Source organism: Ascaphus truei, chromosome 3 (assembly GCF_040206685.1).
Source record: "Ascaphus truei isolate aAscTru1 chromosome 3, aAscTru1.hap1, whole genome shotgun sequence".
Lineage (NCBI taxonomy): Eukaryota > Metazoa > Chordata > Amphibia > Anura > Ascaphidae > Ascaphus > Ascaphus truei.
In genome coordinates, this window is record NC_134485.1 from 231,993,683 (window position 1) to 232,008,919 (window position 15,237).

General features: G+C 42.8%; 1 protein-coding gene across 2 annotated transcripts in view; it reads left to right on the plus strand.

The window, feature by feature from the left end:
• PRRG1 (proline rich and Gla domain 1) overlaps positions 1 to 13,182 on the plus strand; it is a 35,188-nt gene extending 22,006 nt beyond the window's left edge. For both annotated transcript variants that reach the window (XM_075590300.1, XM_075590301.1), the window contains exons 3-4: positions 527 to 687; positions 9,975 to 13,182. In XM_075590300.1, the coding sequence (XP_075446415.1) occupies positions 527 to 687; positions 9,975 to 10,490 (677 nt within the window). In that variant the 3' untranslated portion in view covers positions 10,491 to 13,182. The remainder of the gene's footprint in view (positions 1 to 526; positions 688 to 9,974) is intronic.
• The last annotated feature ends 2,055 nt before the right edge of the window (positions 13,183 to 15,237 follow it).

The following is a 15,237-nucleotide window of genomic DNA, read 5'->3' on the forward strand; positions in this document are numbered from 1 at the left end:
CCAGTTCCTCATGGGTCAGTAATGTGCAGTGAGTACTTCTGTGTGAGCCATGTAGATCAGCGGTGTGCAAACTGGGGGCTGGATTTTTTTTGGGGGGGCGGGCGGTTGCAGAGGCACTTCGCTCTTCTCCAAGGCATTTAAATTAAATGCGGGGGATTCGCGTGAGACCTCTGTAACCTACTTGCCGTAATTCAGTAGATGGTTGTGCCGCGTCAAATGACACCGGGGGGCCATGTGACGTGACATAATGTCGCCATGGCAACGGGGTCATGTGACGTCGCCCCACCGGTCAAACAGTTAGGGGGGCGCGAGTACCTGGGGGAGCAGGCGGGGTGGGGGGCACAGCTCAAAAAGTTTGCGCTCCTCCGATTTTGATGATGATTTATGGAGTTATTTACTTTTGCCGGAGTGATTCGTCGTATGGTCCTGTTCTATTTACCCAGACTGTAATTTTTGTAAGTACACGTCTTGCAATGTACCATGCATGTATAGAAATGAACACCCAGATTTTGGTTTATCTTTCCAGTGTTCTTGACTGAAGACAAAGCCAACTCTGTGTTAAAACGATACCCCAGAGCCAACAGTTTTTTTGAAGAGATCAAGCAAGGAAACATTGAGCGTGAATGCAAAGAGGAACTGTGCAGCTACGAGGAGGCAAGAGAAGCTTTTGAAAATGACGAGAAGACCGTAAGTGTAACACAGCGAATATCTATTTCAGTCGAGCAACATTGGGTGTCCGTGCCCTGGTTTGTAAAGTATGGGTTCCTGGATTGTTGCATCTAAAATTTCCTGTCTGCGCGTCTTTCTCTTTCATGGCTACAACTTTATTGGCTTCCTATTGGAGCCCCGCTTTGATTTAGGCTGGAAGAACACCTGGCAAGTATCCGGAAAAAAGAGGCTAAATATAGCCAGGTTGAGCTCTGGAGCACCCCTGGTTCAAATTTTATTAAAGAAACAAAGTAGAAAAATGGGTAAAAAGGGCAGGATTGCTGCTTTAATTTTAACCTAGAAATTCTATTCAGTTTTTTTTTTTTTCCCGTCGGTGCAGGTAGTGGCGTTTCTCAATGTGCTAAATTTGATTTAACAAGAAATTCAACTGTTAACCTGCTAACATGCATGAACTTCTCTGACTAACCAACCTGAATTTGAAGGGTTTATTAATTTTTGTCCTCAATATACCCCAGTTTTACAATTAATCGGCAGCTCCATGAATAACCATCACATTACCAGACGTGCTAAAATTGGAGATATGAACCACAGCTTTGAAACAAGTAGCCAATTTAGAATTCCTCCTCTTTAGTTGTACCTATTTTGACAACCAACTTTTTCACTCACAATTTACTTTTTTGCCTTTTCAGCAGCTTGCAGTTTAGGGTAAAAAAACAAACGGTGTCTCCCAGCCTTTGTACCAGCATTATTTAACACGTTCCGTTAGTGTTCTACTTGTGTATAATGGTGGGTGAAAATAACTAGTGTGTGGTTGGCTTTTTATATTTCTCTAAAAGGTGCCAACTTATTCCAAATACATACTGTCTTGTAAAAGATATAATAACCTCCCTCTTTTTATCCAGGTCACATACAACATTATGTAGTACTTTTAAATGCTGTGCAAATATTGATAGTAATAGTCACTGTAATAGTTCTATAGCTGCTTCATTATTTCCTCTGTGGCTCAAAATGTAGATCAGGCCTGCACAACTCGTAAAGCGAGAAGGGCCGAACTGCTCCAAGGAAAAATAAATTTGGGCCGCACGGATAAAATCATCATCACCAATCACCATCTATCTCCCCCAGAACCCCTCACTATCAACCTTTGCGATACTCCCCATCTATCTCTCATACCCCCATCTCTCCCCCTCACCCACACATAATATTCCCACTCCACATCAAACACAATACCCCCCTGCACACCACACACATCCCTCTCCCCCCCTGCACCTCACATCCCTCTCCCCCCCTGCACCTCACATCCTTCTCCCCCTGCACCTCACATCACTCTCCCCCCTGCACCTCACATCACTCTCCCCCCCTGCACCTCACATCACTCTCCCCCCCTGCACCTCACATCACTCTCCCCCCCTGCACCTCACATCACTCTCCCCCCCTGCACCTCACATCACTCTCCCCCCCCTGCGCCTCACATCACTCTCCCCCCTGCGCCTCACGTCACTCTCCCCCCTGCGCCTCACGTCACTCTCCCCCCTGCGCCTCACGTCACTCTCCCCCCTGCGCCTCACGTCACTCTCCCCCCTGCGCCTCACGTCACTCTCCCCCCTGCGCCTCACGTCACTCTCCCCCCTGCGCCTCACGTCACTCTCCCCCCTGCGCCTCACGTCACTCTCCCCCCTGCGCCTCACGTCACTCTCCCCCCTGCGCCTCACGTCACTCTCCCCCCTGCGCCTCACGTCACTCTCCCCCCTGCGCCTCACGTCACTCTCCCCCCTGCGCCTCACGTCACTCTCCCCCCTGCGCCTCACGTCACTCTCCCCCCTGCGCCTCACGTCACTCTCCCCCCTGCGCCTCACGTCACTCTCCCCCCTGCGCCTCACGTCACTCTCCCCCCTGCGCCTCACGTCACTCTCCCCCCTGCGCCTCACGTCACTCTCCCCCCTGCGCCTCACGTCACTCTCCCCCCTGCGCCTCACGTCACTCTCCCCCCTGCGCCTCACGTCACTCTCCCCCCTGCGCCTCACGTCACTCTCCCCCCTGCGCCTCACGTCACTCTCCCCCCTGCGCCTCACGTCACTCTCCCCCCTGCGCCTCACGTCACTCTCCCCCCTGCGCCTCACGTCACTCTCCCCCCTGCGCCTCACGTCACTCTCCCCCCTGCGCCTCACGTCACTCTCCCCCCTGCGCCTCACGTCACTCTCCCCCCTGCGCCTCACGTCACTCTCCCCCCTGCGCCTCACGTCACTCTCCCCCCTGCGCCTCACGTCACTCTCCCCCCTGCGCCTCACGTCACTCTCCCCCCTGCGCCTCACGTCACTCTCCCCCCTGCGCCTCACGTCACTCTCCCCCCTGCGCCTCACGTCACTCTCCCCCCTGCGCCTCACGTCACTCTCCCCCCTGCGCCTCACGTCACTCTCCCCCCTGCGCCTCACGTCACTCTCCCCCCTGCGCCTCACGTCACTCTCCCCCCTGCGCCTCACGTCACTCTCCCCCCTGCGCCTCACGTCACTCTCCCCCCTGCGCCTCACGTCACTCTCCCCCCTGCGCCTCACGTCACTCTCCCCCCTGCGCCTCACGTCACTCTCCCCCCTGCGCCTCACGTCACTCTCCCCCCTGCGCCTCACGTCACTCTCCCCCCTGCGCCTCACGTCACTCTCCCCCCTGCGCCTCACGTCACTCTCCCCCCTGCGCCTCCCGTCACTCTCCCCCCTGCGCCTCCCGTCACTCTCCCCCCTGCGCCTCCCGTCACTCTCCCCCCTGCGCCTCCCGTCACTCTCCCCCCTGCGCCTCCCGTCACTCTCCCCCCTGCGCCTCCCGTCACTCTCCCCCCTGCGCCTCCAGTCACCCTCCCCTTGCGCCTCCAGTCCCCCTCCCCTTGCGCCTCCAGTCACCCTCCCCTTGCGCCTCCAGTCACCCCCCCCTTGCGCCTCCAGTCACCCCCCCCTTGCGCCTCCAATCACCCCCCCCTTGCGCCTCCAATCACCCCCCCCTTGCGCCTCCAATCACCCCCCCCCTTGCGCCTCCAATCACAAAAATGTATAATTCCTAGGACACACACGCACACACGCACACACGCACACACAGTGAGACTCAGTGAGCAGTGTAGCACCGCAATGGAGGACAGGACAGCACCAGGTGAGGTAGTGACTGCAGCCAGGTACATGTAGTGACTTGACTTGCGAGTTGGGAGCACTTCAGAGCGCTCGTGCGCGCGCACAGCACGCTCCACCACAGTCATCCAATCCCTCTGCCGCAGAGGAGCTGGCTGTTTTACTTCCCCCTCCGTCCCACGTTGCGAGCGAAGAAGGGGGGGGGGGGATGCAGGCCCTGCGCATGCGCGCCGGGAGGGGAATCGCCGCCATTTTTTTAACTTTTTAAAAAAAAATATTTAATTAACTGGTGCCCGACTGGCACCGGAGTCATCGCGGGCCGCACAGAGAGGCCAGGCGGCCCGCGGGCCGTATGTTGTGCAGGCCTGATGTAGATCCTGCCCAAGGTAAAAAAAAAAAAAAAAAAACTGGAAAGGAAACAAGTTAAAACCTCCAATTCCCCTCCCCTGCGCCTCCACAGGTTAAAACAGCAGTTCAAGCAATAGTGTGTGTGTGTGCGTGTGTGCGCGTGTGCGCGTGTGCGCGTGTGTGTGTTCAGTTCTGTCAAAAAAATACTTGGAGCATTAAAAAAATAAAAAAAAATTTTAAAAGCTGAAGCTTAGCTAATCACTTGTTAGTGTGCAGATTGTATTGATGCACATACTGAATGGGGATATATATATATATATATATATATATATATATATATATATATATATATATATATATATATATATATATATATATATATATATATATATATATATATATATATATATATATTACAGTGTTCGACGAACCTATACATTTGCACGCCCCGGGCGAGTGGATTTAACATCGTGGCGAGCTCCTATTGGCCCAAGCAGCACACGTGTGGTACTAGGTGGCGAGTAGATTTTTTGGTGATTTGTCGACGTGTGTGTGTATTTTTTTTTTTTTTTTTTAAATAGGCAGCTTGAACTGCAGCTTTAATTACTTGCTGCTGTATGTACTTTGCCGAACACCCCTTTTTGCTTTCTTTCATCTGACATGTGTTTATCCTCATTTCCCATACGCTGGGCTTTCTGTTCTTGTATTGGTTTACTTCTGCTCTTATGTTTCATGCATTTTCACTTCTCATGTTTCAAAACATCAAGTAAAAATAGATTGAATCAAAGGAACATTTTATATGTACATTTGTCAATTTTCCATGATTTTGTATCCAACGTGACTGACACTAGATATGAACAGTTAACATGTCTGGCCAGGAGTGTAAATCTGGTTAGGCTGCTGCATTATATTAAATACTTTCTTTCCCTTGCTCTGTTAGGGAGGTACAGTTTGAGGAACGTTTGCTTTTTGGAATACTGCAAGTGTTTCTTTAAGCAAGTATGTGGCCAATGTATTTGCAGCAGGTTAACAATGATTCATTGTCACCAGTGGTTCTTATCATATGGGTAAGAAATTTTTGACTAGCCCGCTGACAACTATTGGTTATCTTGTTTTTTCCCCCAGTTATACTGTAGGTGCACTTATCTCAATTAAGAAAGGCTGACATTGCAATAAAAAGAACACAGTGATTCTTCTAACATTATCTCTGCCTTTAATGGCTCTTTTAGTATCTGAGACGTCTTAAAGTCAATGTAAAACTTTTTTTTATTGTCATATTTTTTTAATGCCCAATTTCCTATATAGTAAATCCTGACATTGGTTCAATGCATATTGCGTTCTAGGTAGTAATAAAAAAATAAAAGTACTGAATATTTTCAGTATTTTGGGGGGGGCTTTAGGCTTGAAAGTTTAACTATTAAAAACAATATGTATTATACATTTTATTTTTATTGACATATTTTCTACAATTTCCGAACATTTAAAATGTTTTGACGAAGGGGGGGGGGGGGGTGCATAATGTTCTTTTGACCTAATAGGATATCCTGCTTCATTTCAGCTCCACCTAGTGATTGTTAAATGACGTGCAGAATTGTTGTAACAAGCAGACAGATGTACACACCATCACCACTATACAGTTTTGAGATTGAATTCTACACATGCACAGAAAATCTTTGTTTTAACTTTTGGCTCTTTCGTTCTACTTTTATAGTTTATATCCATAACGGTGATATTGTAAGATGACACCATTTAAGAGCCTGTATAATGATAGTTTGAGTAATAGCTGGTCAAATATGGCTTCAGACTGGGTGAACCGGAGCCAGAATTTTCGTTACATTGTTCTCTCCATTACTGTGTTGCTTTACGTACATTGTAGATCCACTCACATTCTAGGTATTCCATGCTCCTGATCGGGTTCCATTCAACTGTGTTCTTTACATTAAGGAAAGTTTTAAAATGTGGAATTCATTACCCATGGAGACTGTGATGGCAGATACAATAGATTTGTTCAAAAAAAGTTGGACATCTTTTTAGAAAGGAAAGGTATACAGGGATATACCAAATAAGTATACATGGGAAGGATGTTGATCTAGGGCGTAATCTGATTGCCAATTCTTGGAGTCAGGAATTAATTTCTTTTTCTCCTTATGAGATATCATTGGATAATGTCACTGGGGTTTCTGTTCGCCTTCCTCTGGATCAATGTACTGTAAGTATAGATATAAGGTAAAGTATCAGTTGTCTATATTTAGCATAGGTTGAACTTGATGGACTTTTTTTTTTTAAACCTCATCTACTATATGTAACTGAATGACATCACTGAGTATTGAGTCCCAGTGCAAATGAGCAGAAGACATTCTTTACATGGGAGTAATGTTACTCATTCTTCCTCCATAGTAGAGCTAGGGAATGATCATGAACTATTTAATATAGTGCAGCAATTTAATCACATTCATACTCCATGCCGTATTTGTTGACTGCTCATTTCTGCAGCCATATGTGCTCCATTTGTATGTGTGCATCTTGTTCATATCCTTGCCGCACTTCATTAAAAGGTTCTGTTTTACAGTATTGTTTCCCTTATCAAAAGTATTTCTAGCATGGGATTAGTAGACAAGAGGAAATTAGACCACAAAGGCATAAAAGACAACTGGCATTTTATTTTTACCAGAAATGCAGCTTTCATGAACCCCTGAGTTGTTCTGGCAGAGAAGGGCTAAACAAAACTTCAATCAGACCCTTTTATACTACACTCTCTTTAAACTATCACAGTTTTATAAAAAGATACCCCATCATATTTTTGACTGAGCCGGACTTTTAATGCATTCGTTTCTGTACAGTAATTGATTGATTGGTTCCTGGGGTCCAAAGTTGCAGAATATTCACTTGAACGAGACCTGAGGTGCTGGATGATGAGCACTGCTTTGTGAGCATATCCCTTAATGTGTTAAAGCCAGGTGGGATGTGAACAGCCACAACCATTAGTTAGACTGCATCTTGTTTCCTTACCTTGCTTCCTTACCATGCCTGCACAGATTATCCTTCTGATGCGTATAGTTGTGTCCTTAGTGTAAACAAGACATGTAATTTAATATTAAATAGCGAAACTTTTTTTTTTTTTTTTGGACATACGAGAGCTGTCACGCCAGGGAATCCTGTTACCTAGGAGGTACATCCTTTATTTATTTTTTTGCTTGTTTTCTAGCAGAAGTGCTTTCACCGCTCAGATTAAGCCCGCTCCACTTTTGTTCGCGACCATGTAATTGTTACCTGTGTATTTCATAAAGTTATTTTTTTCCCCCTATGTAGCTTTGGCACACTGGTCTTATGTGCTTATATATTTTTGCTTTGCTATTATACTATGCCGTTTTGGTTTCTAATAAGTCTATTTAATAGTGCTACGGGGATAGTCACGTGCCTAATTGAAGCCAGTTTCATTCACAGAACATACAATTATCCTTCACATTCCATGGTGTTGAGGCAGAACTTTAAGGGCGGGATTCATCAAAGTGAGTTGTGGGAATATCGTGCCAGATCTGGCACTAACTGCTATTGACTTGAATTGCAGTTACCACCAGATCCGGGCCGATACCCACCACACCTCTGATTCCCAGCCGAAGTACCTTAAATGTATTCACCAAGGCTGCGGACAATTTTGTCAGTTGGTATTCAACAGCAAACTAGTATATTGGCGTTGTAGGCAAAGTGCTCATTTATTTATCACTTATTTATAACGTGCCGACATTCTGTAGCACAGTACAGGAGGCTTGGAGGATGAAAAATAAAATATCAAACATTAACATTGTTACAGTAGCTAAGGAGGCAAGGAGTCACTCCTGGAAAAAGTACAATTTATGCACAAAATGGCAGTGTTTTCAGGGGCCCTGTGTCTTATGGTTTTTTTTTTAATACAACAATATTTTCATAATTCAGTTTTGGGTCAGTTTTTCCTTTGTGGCTGTGCGCTGATTTGGTTTGTTGTATACAAATTGTCCGTTCTGTCACGTTTCCGTCGGGTAAATAAGGTGTCCATACAGTACAGCTGTACTCGGTTCTTTGGCTGATCAAGTGGCTCATTTAACATAATTGGTCATCAGACATTCATATTCAAGTGTCTAACTTCATTATCTTGGTTTATAACCATTATAAAGTAATCTAGTTGCATAATGGGGTCTGATATCACAAGCCTGCATGTAACGCCACTTTTTAATTTGTGCGACAACTAAATATGTAAGCTGAGGTGTTGATGGACTGTGCTGTGATACCAAATTGATCATTTTCTTTTGGAAATTTCCTGGACTAATTAGATTGGGCTATATAGGAAGTGAGACAAGCAGCCGAGAGGCAGACACCTACTTATGGAGATGCACTCTGGTGGGTTGTAATGTCACAGTAATAACAAAAGGATATATATATAGATATATATATATATTTCTGCCTAACAGCAGTCTAAATTGGCAGGCTAATTTGGTGTGATGGGGAGTTAAATCCCATGGTAAGCACCTAGTGAGTTAAGTCCAATGACCAAGCGTTAAAGTGATGTTAAACTCTTGGGTGTATACCCCTACACATCACTTGAACTGCTATATAGGAAGTGATCATAATATTTGAGATGAGTCGCTCCCTTCTGAATTACAATTGTCATTGCACATTTAATAGAATTGTAACTGTATTGTTGCATGTTCGAAGCACAATTATAAATGTTTTTATATGTACAATTAGATGTGACCCAATGTTAAGTAGTCTAGGAGCTTCATGATGTTGGCGGAAAAACCTGACACGCGACACACTAAATATATAACCTGCAAAATAGTAGTGGTGCTTGTGAAATAGGTTCATTTAACAGTGTAGGAAAACATAATCCCTATTTCCATACACTGTGAATCTCCCTCCTAGCCATACCAATGAAATCTGTGTAGTAAATGTAATGTCTTCAATATAGCAACAAACCTTGTGGTATGTCTTGCTCTAGATCAGAGGTTCCCAACTAGTCATCAAGGACCACTAACCGTGCAGGTTTTAAGTACACTCCCTGCTTGTGCACTGGTGGTTCAGCCAAAATGATTGGGCCAGCTGTCCCAATGAGAAGACAGCCTTAAACCTGCACTGTTGATGATCTTTGAGGACTGGAGTTGGGAACCTTTGCTCTAGAACAGGGGTGTGCAAACTTTTTTTTCCAGCCTGCCCCCCGCCCTTACCTGATCGCTGCTTCATTTGAGGCCACGTTGTCATGGCGATGTGTCAGCAGAAGCCGCCGGTAAGTGAGTTACAGTGCCTCTTGTGCGCTCCCCAGCATTTAATTGAAATGCTTTTTGGATGAGCACGGGGCCTCCAAGTGCCACGCCCCCTCCGCCCCCCCTGGAGAATCTTGCACCCCAGCCCCGCAGTTACCGCACCCCTGTTCTAGAAGACCGTTGATGCATAACTCACATTTTTATATGTTGGGGGAACTTTTTATGACTGGTACAAGGACATGTTTACATCTGAATTACTACGAGGTGCTAGGATATTAATGTTTGTTGTGAAATGACAAAACAGAAGAAACAAAATAATACCGCCAGAATATTTTGACCAGGCTGCTTGGTCAAACATTTTTCTTAAAATTGCTTTTCCTCTTACTTTGCTGTTTCCAAGTTACACCTTCACTGAATATTGCAAAGCTTAAATCTGTTTGTTTTTCTATAGCTTCAATTTCTATTTTCTTTGTGTGTTAGATGATTACAAAATGCAATTGACTTATGAATTACCTAGTATAAAAAAATAAAGGCAGATATCTTGTTAAATAATTGAATCCTTTGCCTAATTTAATCATTCTTTTCTGGTATTTTTTTTTTTGTTTTTTTTTAGAGGGAGTTCTGGAAAGAATACACCAAAGGACTTCAGGGAGACACCAACACAGGAAGTAACTGGTATCCATTTTACCTTGCCTTCCCTCTTATAATTGTCTTTTTTGTTATCCTTCTGGTCATTTTACTGGTGTGGAAATGCGTGTTCAAAAAGAAGGCACGCAGACAGACTGCTTACGCCCCCAGAGGAATACGGGAAAATGCTGCAGAGGGAGGAATTGATCCAGATGGAAGTGGTCATTTTGCACAGCAGCATGGCACTGTCCTATGCTCACTGGAGGATGTTTATAACAGGGGAGGACACTCTGCTGGATTTATGGATTATGATGTACATTCGGATACTCTGTCGGCTGGTTTATCAAACTGTGATCCTCCTCCCACCTACGAGGAAGCAACAGGGGAGAGGCGCGGCGGAATAAGGGAAACGCCACAAAACCATATGGACCCACCTCCCCAATATGAAGAAATTGTCGCCTCTGCTCTCACAATACCTCATGGGGTCACCAATATTAAGTAATGTACATGAAAGGATTTTATTGGTTTTTTTTTTCATTCTTTTTATTGCAAATAGGAGGATTTTAAGCACACTATTGCTGCTGTGTATTCTTTGCCTTTTGGACACATTTTTACCTTTATTGAATATTTTGTTTACAGTAGATTTAATTGTGAAGGCGTTATACATTGTCCCAGATTTGCTACATCTAGTAGATTTTGGTGACATGTTCCTCTATGACCAACATCTCAGAGCTATCTACATCTGATATAATGTTGAGGCAGAATGTCTCTCTCCTGATTTCAGCAATAACACAGCCCTTTGTGGGTGATGGTGACATAACAAAATAACCACTATTAACTATGGCTTTTTTTTATGTAAAGAAATAATATTTAATAAAGTAGGCCTTTTTTAAAAAAAAATTCTAATAACTGTGCCTAATTTCTCGTCTTGCGTCTGCATTGCTATATAATTAGTGCACATAATATTAAGCAATACATTGTTTTTTCCATTACATGGTTGAATAAAAACATACTGGACATTTTCTGTATGTTTACCTTTTTTACACTGCAAATGTTTGTCTCCATAACCAAAGCATTGGCTTTTTTTTTTTTTAAGGTGTATTGATTTTACAATGTCTGCCTGAGATTCAATGTAATTGTAGACAGATGAGCTGCCCCTGTCACATCCCCTAACCCTTCCAATGCCAGTTAAATGGTGATATACACCTGAACGTCAACATAGTTGCAATAAAAGCATCAATTAGGACCTTTGCCAGGACCGAAATGTCAATTTGCAATAGAAGCCTCTTTATAATTACATTACAAGTGGGCACTAGATTTGTGTACAAGTGACGGCTCTTTATTCCAGCTCTTCTAATCATGTGCCATGCACCTGTAGCCGGATCCTGTGGATTTGCGAGGGCTCCTTGATATTAACTCATTTGGTACACTTCAGAAACCACCCCAAAAAAATGTTTTTTGTTTTTAAACTGTACTCTGGATTCATTTTCACCAAAAAAATTTTTTTTTTAAATCAGTGACTTTTTGTAGCTTTATTGCAGGTTGTTGAATAATTTCTTATGGAAACATAAGTTAGGTGCTACAGGCGGTCCTCGGTCATCCGACCAAATCCGTTCCGCAAACTACCGGCGGATAGCGAGAACGTTGGCATGCAAATACCATGTTAATGAGCGGCGGATAACCCGTGCGCGAAACGCATTGTGATCCCTCGAATAATCCATTAGTCGGGAAACAAAATTATGGATAGCGAAGACCACCTGTGTATGTGTAACTTTTTTATGGGACCAGCAAATGGTTTACTTTACCTGGGAGCTTTACAATCTTATACTGTAAAGAACGTGCTACTTTTTTTTTTTTTTTTTGATCTTTGCAGTTCTGGATGATATGAGACCAGTCTAGTTAAGCACAGTTTCCCCACAGGATGCATACGTGTGGAGTGGACTTATCACTCCATTTTCTCATTTATGTGTTTGGTCCTCCAGTTAAAATAAATCCCCATATTTGAATTTCATGTTAATTGTACCAATTAAAGGGCACGTTTTGGATTCCCCATGTTTTTTCTTTTGTCTTCATGCTGTAAAATGACCGCTATTTACCTGATATCTAGTTGCAATGTCAACAGAAAACATGCCCTAACTTGTCATTAATATATTTAACTCCTACAGACAATTTTTAATCAGTTGTTAATGTTGAAATTAGAGGGAATAGCCATGGGAAATCCAAAAGAGGTACATTTTGAGATGGACACTGGGAATATCTCTCCAACCTTGGGAGCCCAGGAGACTTAAACGGGCACAGAATGATGGGAGAGGGGCAAGAAATGGCAGGTACAAATAATGCAGTTTCCTTGCATCAATAACCCAACTAATTTTATTTTACTAAATGTAGTCCTTGGCCTTTTAAGTTGCATGTACTTGGAACCCAACACCCAAACTTTCACTAGCTTTGTTCAAAACTATAGTTTATTTATTTTTTTGTGGGTAGGGGGAGTGTAGGAGGGTGGCTGACAATTTTAAGATTGCGGACCACTGCTGAACCAGTTGTACCAGTTGAAATGGTGTGAATTATGGTATTCTTTACTAAATATTTGCCATAAGCCTTCAATTAGATCAATTCTTACACAATAAAATGCTTTATCATTTAATGTATGTTGAACAGTTAACAAAATATTGTTTGTCCAGTAACGATCCTGCTACTTTTCCAGCAGAAGGCTTTCCCTACTCAAGTAGAAAATACAGGGCTTATGGTATGGGTTGACGGGTGCCAAAACCATTTTACAACCTTGCTTCCCAGTTAAACATAAGTGCTTACAATAGAACTTTTAGTTCTATTGTAAGCGCTTATTATGTTTAGCTGATACATAAACTGGTGTATCCATGAACTGTATTATTAGAAAAGTTGTGTATATACAGTGAGTTACGAGGTGACATGATAGTGTTGTGGGAGTACTTGCTTGTAATGGTGACTTTTCAGGCCGGTCTTGAAGATGGCGAGAGAGGTGAAGTGTTCCAAAGGTAGGGAGCAAAATGAGATCTAATTATACATTTAAAAAAAACACATTTCAACATTGAAATTCATAGAACATTTATTTAATAGTGTATTTGCTTTTAGGATTTTTGTCGCACTTTAAATTCTGGCACCCTGTTTAAGATTGTTGTATCCTACTTCTAAATAAACTCTGCAAAGTTTTAAAATAGTGTATTTCTTTTATGGACCGGCTTGAAGGCTTCATTTTGTTTTATTTAATCATTTTAATGAGCAAATTTGTATAAAAGTCATGTGCAATCTAACAAGAGGATAATGCATTAGATTTATTACGCACAATTTTAATTGCCGTAAAAAACAGCTTTGTTCAGGTTTTGTCACACTGCATACAACAGGTGTTCTGTTTTCACAGATGTTTTGACAAAGTTGTAATGCCCAACATCAGACACTAGATGGAACTCTGGTGTTTGTATGTATTCTATTTATATAGTGCAATTAATGTACACTATAATCAAATTTCTTTAGATGTCTCCCCTAAACTAAGGACTCAACGCTTTTTAGGAAGCGACCCTTGCTTGCAGCAGCCTTAATGCAGATTTCTGCAATCCTGTCGGCTAATTTGTTTTCCTTTCTGCAGTGTTCAATGCAGCAGATTGCTAACGTTTTTCTAAGGCTATCGCTCCGTTGCCTCTCTGTCATAGTCAGGTTTATCAGAGCGCTTGAAGGCATTTCTGCACAACCATGCTGGTGAGAAGTGTTATTAAACTGGTGCTCTATACCAAATAAGTGTAATTCTTATTTAAGAAAGTGTTTTGTGACGTCAATAGTTCTGTGGTAACATACCGCACAGTGGAAAAAAACAGTTATAAAATATAAAATACTTTATAAAGTGCTGTCCAGACCTTTTACAGGATTGCTCTTTCAATCCTCAGCAATATCGAAGTTCAGGTGGTGGGGAGCGCAAACATGTGAATAAAAAATTGAACAGACAAATAGTGCAATATGTCTTTCAAAATGAATACATTTCTTGATAGCCTATAGATAGTTTGTGAGTGCACAATCTGTTCTTTAAAGCATATCCATCAGTGGCAACAACGTGTCCGATGCATGCAAGTGTGTGGTAACCTTGTGAATAAAAAATAGAAGCCCCAATAGCACAGACTGATATAAAATGTATCAGGTGGTATAGAAAATGGCACCAGATGGAAGATTGCATGAAGGTCATAGAGTCCAACGGTCTCCAGTTGGAGTAAGATTAACCCAATTCAGGGCTGCTTGGACTCAATCAATAGAAGACAGGTGCGAACTTCAGATCGATATCAGAGGAAAAAAGGAGTTTATTCCAGAATTTAAAAAAAATAAGACGGGAGGATTCAGAGCAGTTCTAGACCTTGGAAAACTGAATACCCATTTGCAAATAAGGTTCAAAATGATTTCAATAAACACCATTATTCAGGAAGTAAAACCTTACAATTGGATTAGAACAATAGATCTCAGATGCCTACTTTTACATTCCAGTAGCGAAGAAACATCAAAAGTTCCTCAGATTCTCCATAAATCAGTAGATAGAAAAAAGGGGGGGGTATGAGCCCCTATGATTGATGCTACAACGTTGCAGTATGTGGATATATATTGGACAGTGGAGTAATACACCGCAGCAACTAGATATATTTAACATCCAATAGAATCAATAACCTCTCATGCTGAACCCATAAACCTAGACGGGGGTTTTTTAAAAGCAAGGCTGGTAGAAGTACAGCGGAGCCCTGCCCAAACAGAGCCCCAAAGTAAATCAGATGTCCAGCTACTGCTTGCCTCACCTGCGTCCGGTAAGGGAAGGGTTAAATCAGCTGGCCCTCATGTCCAATGAAGCTGTAAGGCTGCCAGGTGCTGTTTGAGGAAATTTGCTGCTGTTGCTGACCGCGGTGGCGTGCTCCTGCTCGTAGGTAGGTAAACAGGTATGGTGAAAGGAAACGGCGGTCACTGCTGCTCCACAAAAAATACGTCAACCAGGCGCGTAAAAACTAAATAATTTTAATGGTCAAAAACAAAAAAGAGCTACCACATGATAGTGTACCTCTGACGCGTTTCGTTCTATACTGTTTTTTGTTTTGTTGCCTTTTTGCCACTTTGTTACTGGTTTTGTATATAAGTTGTTGATTATTTACATGATAGGTCAACATGCTTATTTTTGTTTTTAATCACTTTGTCTTGTTTAGTTTTTAACATGTGTTTTGCACTAGTTTGTATATAGTCTTCAGTGA